The following is an 8,583-nucleotide window of genomic DNA, read 5'->3' on the forward strand; positions in this document are numbered from 1 at the left end:
CTCCTGAATGCAAGTATTTTTCTTGATGGATTATTTATGAGACTACCGTCTCATCCAACCTACCATTCCTTTTTCGTGTCGCGTATGGAGATGTAGACGATTTCTCGGTCTCTTGTATATAGCTATGAGTGTAAAACTAATTTTCCTCTCCTAACTCCAAATTTAATGTAAAAATGAGGTCGGCAACGTTATTGGTCTTGACTTATTGAAACTCCAAAAATGCTATGAACTGTGCATATTTGTAATGGACAGTCAATGCTGAGCTGAGCTTAACTAAGGTTTCCGGAAAAAAATAGGTAGCCTAGAACGCGCAGCTGCCCAGAATGGAAAGCTTTATGTTGATCCTATGTACCTCTAGAGGTGCCCAGTAACCATGAGTGAGTGAGAAGGAAACACGAAAAGCGTGTTTTCCTAAGCTCCCGTAACACTTATTAGAGGACCTAGAGCAGCCAGCATTTTTTCTTAAAGGCTTGCCCCACGCGTACAAAATTGTGCAAGCACACTTATTCTTAAGTGTCAATAACTTGGATGTGGTCCATATACTTCTGAGTATGTGCAGAACACTTTATGGCACTCACTTTGACTTTACTAGTTTTTCACAACGACAGCTATTGGATTATGTGGAAAGAGAACTACAGGTTTTAAGAACAATAGTCCGAATGCGTAAAGTGAATTGTTTGAAAAATAATCTCTCGAATGACTCACATTCATGTTTAACACAATTTCAATTATTATAAACCACATCTCAACTGTCACTGCTATCACTTCACTTCAGTACGAAGTCACTTTTATAAGACCAAACAAGAATCAATCACTTTTAACAAATTGTATTTTCAAATAATTCAACTACCTACACTAGAGGATGTGATGATCGGATGACTAATTGAATGGCGGCGGTTTGTTTCCTTTTATGATCAGTAATGGCTTGGGTAGTAAGCCGGCTGTGCCAGCACCTTGGCCACAGGCTGTGCGACCTTCACTCCAGTCGGCTCTCGGCGTACAACAGCATTGAATCCGTTATGGTCATCGGCAGTATAGTCAACGACACGGTGGTGGCCATCGGCATCCAGAAGGGTGTACTGTCCTTGCACCTTATCTTCGTGGCGCGACTCATGCTGGCTCTTGATGTCCCCGGTATGCTCATCGTGCACCGAGTAGGAAAATTCGTAGTGAGGTGGAGCGTATTCTTCAACTTGCTTAACATAAGCGGGCTGGGCAACGGTTTTCACATATGTTGGCTGAACTACTGGTTTCACGTAAGTTGGCTGAGCAACAACGGTTTTCAGGTATTCTGGTTGGGCTAGGGTTTTCAAAGCTGCAGGCTGAACAAATCCTTTCGCCAGAGGTTGCTGATGATAAATCGGAGACTGAGAATGGAATCCTGAATGGAACTGTGCTGATACAGCCGCCAATAAGGCAAACATTGGGATGAACTGTGCAAAAATTTGGAAAAATTTCATTGATTAATTCAACAAACCCAAAACAAAAGAACTCACTTTGAATGCCATTGCGTAAAGTTTCAAGTCGTCGTGCGTCGTAACCCTAATCGAATGACAACGCCACGACATCTCATCTGAGTTTATATACCAAAAAAAAACTATTCGCATGTTTCCTTGAGAACAGAATCTCGATCACATACTGGAATACTATGTGGTCGAAGTTCTGTTGAAGCAATATAATCGTCACTGAGCGGATGCAACAACGGCTCTAAGAGAAGCCATCGTTCATGTCCCCTCACCCCATTCAGCTGCCACGGGTTTATTGCAGCAGGTACCCGATGCCCTTCCAACCCCAACTTGTCTACTATTTTTGGAAGCCGACCGAAGAAACCAGAGCGAATACCCAACCGAAAGCGAAATACAGCCCAAGATCAATCGTTTCGGAAGTGGAAACAGCGCGCGGTGTTGCAGTTCAGAGCGGTCTTGAAGGTCAACGAACGATTTTGTTTATCGTCGATATCGATGCGGCGACTGTTGTCGTTGGTATGGCGGGACGACGCAATCCTCTGGCGCACGCACGCGGGCTCTCTCGTGGTAGTTACGCGCAAATTTGGAATGTGTGTAGGCGAATGAGACCGATGCACGATTGGACTCCAAACTCTCTCGAGAAAATTGGTCATAGGTTCAATAGGTCAGTAATCGTTTTGATTACCTTTCTCGTACACCAAGGTGTATTACGTACTATGTAATTGTGATTTATTCACGCATGTATTAACGAGTAATGTTATGTTATAACCGGCAATTGGGATAATTCACGAACTGTTTAGTTCGTACCAATTTTAATGTTTACTTCCACACAAATATTTCTCATTTCTAGTAATCTATTTATAGTATAGGCATTTATGGCTATATTTTATATTATGATTTGCCGAGGCCAGTTCTCAACCATATGTTGAATTGGGTACTGAAATCCAAATAAAAATGTGTACAGCCTAAATCAATTTTTATTATAGCCTAAAGCCACACCTCAGTGATCCTTTTCTATCTTTGATTTTGATGAGGCCTTGCAGGTGTAACAAATCAAACTGTATTGGCAGTTCGAAGACATATAAATGTCAAGGTTAAAAATTTGATCCCATTGTATTTAGGTTTTTCATCATTTCACAGATTTGCACACATCCTTCCTTCCTTCCAAATCCATAATAAAACCATTAATTTTTAAGAGATGCAAGATTTTCACTATATTACGTAATCGCAATTTGATCCATGTTCCGAGTCGTGGGTAGGACAAATAGGAAAGGTAAATTTGGGCTTGAAACTATCTACCTCATAGGGTATGGGACTCGTCAGGATCATTAGTCTCCAACTTACCTTAAACTCACATCAATCCGTCTTTCAATGGGTTTATTGGCCAGCCATGAGGTACGTATGTCAATCACCGATCCACTGGAGGACCCAGAGTAGTTGAGAAAGTACAGGCCAGATTTCTACCACCCTAAATTATCTCAAAAACTGTAGAAAATTTCATTTAGGGACAACCACCGGAGGACAAGACTTGGCGGCTCCTTTGCGAGCCCGAACAATGCGGAAATAGCAAAAAGAAAGTGAAAGCTTTTTTTATCCAGGGGTGCGCAATTTAAATAAGTTTGCCACCTGATTTAGCTTAACATCATATCGGTTTATTTGCCCTTGGGTGGTAATTTAGGTACAAACGCCACAATTTTTAGGGTACTTGCGTGCAAGGGCCTATGGTTGCCCTGAGTGTCGATTGATGGTCTCTGCTCTGCATGAAAGGGCCGCTAGCAGTCAGCGCAGATGTTCGAAGCGGGTTTGACGGCGTGGTGGCAGCGAAATGGGCGGTGTTGATACCCGATACTGGTCGACGGCTTGCCGGACGAATGGTGATTGAAGCGGGTTTGATGGCGTGGTGGCAGCGAAAGAGGCGGTGTTGGTACCTGATATTGGTCGGCGGCTTGCCGGACGAAAGGTAATGTTGCGGTAGCTCGGTTCGTTTCGATGGCTTGCAATTCGGGATAGCTTGAGATGGCGGCTACGTTGCGGGTTGTCCTCGCCGATCGAAAGCTCTCCACCACTGAGTAAAATTAACGAGATTCACGTGATACGTCACTACGGAGTATCTTCCCGACCTGGGCGATGCCTGAATCCAAGATGGCTGAACACATACGACTCGGGACACTGGTGCACTGGAAAATGGCTTGAGTTGACTGCTTACAGCCGCGGAACGGAATCACGACTTCCGGGCTGATGCGGGGCTTTGCTTTCTTTCCGGTCAAACCTCTAGAATGAGGGATATTTGGCTGATGGCAGTGCACTGCTGGGGGTCACCCTAGTGACCGCTACGATCTCCCGCGGAAGGGTTCCAAACCTGTTCAAAAGGAACAAAAGAAACAAGGCCCTCTATCAGACCTGCCGCATGGCGTTAGTATCCTATTGTGTGACGTTACATGTGCTTTCTATGGATTCCATTGACAATCCGTAGTTACCTTTTTCCTGCACTTTTTACGGGATAACCCAACACTTTTCTTAGATATTTTTCTAGCGATACCTAATAAGAAGATACTTATAACAAAATGGCACAATTAGAATAAAAAAAAACTAAACACTACTACTCCCTTCGAGGGTTTGCTGCGAAAAGAAATTTTTTGGGAATGGGCTGAGGTAAACGAGAGATCAAACTTCGTGTGAAGCACGAAGTTTGACAGTATTTACTCCCACCTTGCGTTTGCTTTCTCTCTCTAGCTCCTGGTGGTAACCTCCATTTATGATTTTTTTGGAATCAGGTGTTGATTTTGGCAACCCACCTGTACCGCTGTCAATAAATTTCAGCATGAAATGATTGGATGAGGCGAGTATACTGTGGGTAAGACAACTGTCTACACTGAAAACAGCATTGTGGTAAGAAATACCATATTGATAGTTTAAATTAAATGCACAACACCAATTGATTTGTGCAGACTACATACCGCATTCATTTCAAATGAATTGTGTAGTATTTTTTACCATGGTTGCATAATAAACAAACAAATGTCAAAAATACCATAAAATATAGTTATTCTAAGCGAAATAAAATGTCAAAAAAACAACGATTTTTTGCATTTAGAATTACAATCGTGTAGTAAACTTAACTGCATTATATAGTATTTTTTTCAAAAAGAATATTCTTTCTTGTCTTTGATGCTTCGGAATCGTGAAAAATCAGAATATAGGACCTATATTCCGCAAATTTAGAAATAATTAAGCCCTTATAGCAATTGATCGGAACGGCACCGCTAACGCTAGGGTTTGTAGGACAGTTAACCCAAGAGTTAACCCATATATTTTCTGTCAAATCTTGCCGTTACCTTCTCCGTTCCGATATATTGCGTTCGAGTCTTTAAAATTCATTATTGATTTGATTATGCAGTACATTATATTTTTTCTGATAAAACATTACATAAAGTATTTTTTAAACCTTATATAACTAACATCTTGAACATTATATACATGAATAGGAGGTCCATCAAACACATCAATGGTCATTATATCGTACACTGACTTAGCCATATTAACTTTAAATGCTGCAAAATGATAACAGTACTCTTCCACCTCCCATTGTTGGCATGCGATTCTTACCGTGTTATTTGCGATCAATATGTCTTTAATTTCATACAACTCTACTGATCTTAGATTAGAGAGGGACTTCGTGAGAAATTGTCCAACCTTATACTCAGTACCCTTATATGTCAAAGCGCAAACTGTCTTAAAGTTTAATGTCAGCAGTTCATTTGTTAAATTTAACTTTGAAAAGTATGGCAAATCGATAGATCGTAAACTTATTGGATTTTTATATGTTAAGGGATCTTTAAAATGATTCAGATGTTTTATGTCGTTCATGAATATCAACTTAGCCTTAGTGCATAACGTAAAACATATTGTCGGCGTAGCACCAAGTTAGAATTCGGAAGTCGGGACTTCCGAACCGAACTTTCTTCCGAAGTTTTATTTGTCAAACTAATTGATGCGTTGTTTAGCGCATCTTTAGGCGAATCCAGCGCACTACTTCCGAAGCTGGAAAAGTTGCCTGTATCTGGAGATAAATCCAACTTCGGTATAAAAAGCGGTATAAATTTATTCCGGATACACAATATGTTTCGTCTAGAAGTAATATTCCTACAATACTTTTTGAAAATTTGGTGGAATGCTTCAAAGCGAAAACTCCAAGTGTAACGTGGAGGTCCAATTTTCCTAATGGTTTGAACATAATGCAATAAAATGTGATATTTGGGTTTAAGTGGCTCTGCAAAGAGCTGCCTATAATGAAAGTGATGATATTCAATTTGATCTTCTAGAGTTTTCAGCAATTCGTTATTAAATTTAGGTAACAACACAAGAGAAGTTAACTCAATAAGAGAAAGAATAAAATTCCAAACTTTGTCGTTTTCTGGTATCACATCGCCAAACAATAAAGGGAAGTAATGAACAAATAGCATCATTTCTCTGGCAGTCATTTTAAAACTGGCTGATTTTATATGGTCTCGCGATATTACTTTGAATGTGTTTCTGTTTTCTGTCTCCTTAAAATCAAACTGTTGTATTCGATAATTGATAGTCTGCAAAGATATTTGTAAAGTTTGTATCATGTATGACAAAACCAGACATAAATCATAGCTGCAAATACCGTGGGAATAGAAATCATGCATAATGTCAACGATAGCAAGATCAGCTACATGATAATGCTTCATTTTATTAAAGGCAGAAGCTTCCTTTATCCCTGATTCTTTGAAACTTTTCTGTACATCAATTTCATAATTTTTCCTTGTTCGATTACGATTAGGATCTAGACTTATAGCGGTTTGCGAATCGTATTTATTTTGCGTACAAAATCTGCAATACAGTAGTGAACTAAAGGATGTTGCGAAGCCCATAAGTGTGTTAATTCCTAGATTATCACCCAGGATACCCATCAATACGAAATATACACGAACGTCATCGCCATCTATTATCAAATTTATTCCAACTTGCTCTAACTCAATCAAAATATCAATTAATTCTGTCGGAGTACTGTGGTATATTGTCAGGTGGTCGAAAATGTGTTGAACTGATTCGTAAGAGGCTTGACACAGATGACAATTCATGATGGCAAGTTGTCTCCCAAGTGCGCAAAGAGCTGGAGCAGTTGGCTATTCTTCGCCTTACGCGAGAAATCAAGCTTGTAGAAGTGTTTGGCGATGAAACACCAAAACAACTCGCAGCTCTCAGGAAATTCGTAGTTGAGGGTAAATTTAATTTTAACTATTAGATCGACGCAGCGGAGGAATGTCGGCAGCTGGTACTGAAGTTTTGAAGTAACTACGTAGAATCCAGTGAACTCACCAACTTGACCAACAACATATATGCGAGGAGTGAAAGGAATTTTATCCGAGAAAAGCTCGTTACGCAATGAGCTCACTGCTTCGAGAAACTCTTCGTAAGTTGCACATGCATAGCACATGTCAGTTTGTGCTTGAAGGATGCTTGGTAACTTTGAATGATGTCCGTACGAGCCAATGATGTCCGTACGAGCTTAACAAGACCATGGAAAATAGTACAGCAAATGAAGTCACGAGTATCTGAAATAATCAATTATTGAGTTACTTTCCCCAAAATTTATTCATGGCTAATAACAAACCTTTAGGGACAACTTCCTCCTCCAGTTGTATCAACAGTTGACGAGAATAGTCATCCTTCAAGCCATTCAGTTGAACGTATTCCAGAAAGCGAGGAATAAAACCATCCCATTCCTCGAAAATAGAAGACCCGGTTGAGTTTCGGTAGATAGCCTCGAAGTCGGCGTCAATCTATGAATGAATTAAACTACTTAGAAATAAAGTATACAAATTTTAAAAAATTGCGCTTACCAGTAGGTAACCATTTTCATCAGCCAATCTTGGCCATTCAGCTACCAGCTGCCCCTTATCTGGATCTGTCTCTCCCACAATTTCTCTAACGCGCAGTAAAAACGATTCTCGCCAATGATCTACTACTTTTTCGGAGGGTTGTTGATTATTTCGGAGCCATGATTTAAACGAATTTTGTTTTTTGATTTCTGAAATCAAAGATTACATTATTAATAAAAAAAAACAATCAACAGACAACAATAATACCTTCACTTGTCAAAGTCAAAGCCTTGGCCTTGAAGATTTTCCAATAATCGACGGTGGTATTTTTCTGCTCCAGTTTGCTTAGCAGCTGATGCTTTTTGTTCCGGTTGTGGAACCGATCATAGAGAATCCCAGTTGGATGCTTTTTGTTTATCGCTACGTTCCGTGGATTGAAGTACACTTCCTGTGGAGGAAAAAAAATGTAATGAGGGTTGGGTTACTACATAATGTGGTTAATTACTGGTAGCTCTGGTGGAAATTTCTCTGCGATGCATTGTGAAAATCGTGCCATATCTGGTATCGGGAAATAATTGCCATTCGCAATGTAATAGTCGACTACGGTGTGTGCCAAGTACTTCCTATGTTGAGTGTCTAGTCGCTGATGAGTTTTATAAAACTGTGTCACAATCTTCCCTTTTTCGTTCCTTCCGAGAATGTCCTTCAGAAGATTCAGAGTAACTGATGTAGGCAGAAGAGGATATTGGGGTGCTGATGCGAAAACTTGTGCTTGTGATGGACCAGGGTTGCTAACGATGGGTGGATTGTTGTTCACCGGATCTACCTGAAACATAGCACTTTTTTCCCACAGCTGTAGCTTTCTCCTGAGAGCGTGCTTATGGCCTGTCCACTTCGCGACTGAGAAAATATCTGCCAGGGCCACTTCGTCAATGAGTGCAAGATATTCCACCGTCACACCATGTCCTATAGTGAAAAACCTATACGAATTCAGCAAAACTAACACAAAATAATCTTACCGATCAAAATAGAATAGATTGATGAATCCATTTGCCAATTATCGACGATCAGTTTACGTAGCTCTGGGTTTTCATCACAGGCTGCAGGAAGAGACAAGGTTTTACGATAAATGTTGTCAAAAACATAGCCAAACAAACCATCAGCTAGCTCTTCTTCCTCAATTATACCATCAACAGGGATTTTAACCATTTGGTTTTCGTTTTGCGCATTCATTTTTACATTAGATTTAAAATAACACAAGAACTTAA

At 40.1% G+C, this 8,583-nt stretch overlaps 1 protein-coding gene and 1 pseudogene across 1 annotated transcript; both read right to left on the minus strand.

Moving 5' to 3' along the window:
• Window positions 1–811: 811 nt before the first annotated feature.
• On the minus strand, window positions 812–1,624 carry LOC134216478 (cuticle protein 8-like). The gene is made up of 2 exons (XM_062695350.1): window positions 1,497–1,624; window positions 812–1,433 (listed from the first exon to the last, which is right to left on the minus strand). Exons 1-2 carry the CDS (start codon window positions 1,605–1,607, stop codon window positions 915–917), a joined length of 630 nt encoding a protein of 209 aa, XP_062551334.1. The 5' UTR covers window positions 1,608–1,624; the 3' UTR covers window positions 812–914.
• Window positions 1,625–6,734: 5,110 nt separating this feature from the next.
• On the minus strand, window positions 6,735–8,583 carry LOC134216479 (uncharacterized; annotated as a pseudogene).

The sequence above is a fragment of the Armigeres subalbatus genome, chromosome 2 (assembly GCF_024139115.2).
Source record: "Armigeres subalbatus isolate Guangzhou_Male chromosome 2, GZ_Asu_2, whole genome shotgun sequence".
Lineage (NCBI taxonomy): Eukaryota > Metazoa > Arthropoda > Insecta > Diptera > Culicidae > Armigeres > Armigeres subalbatus.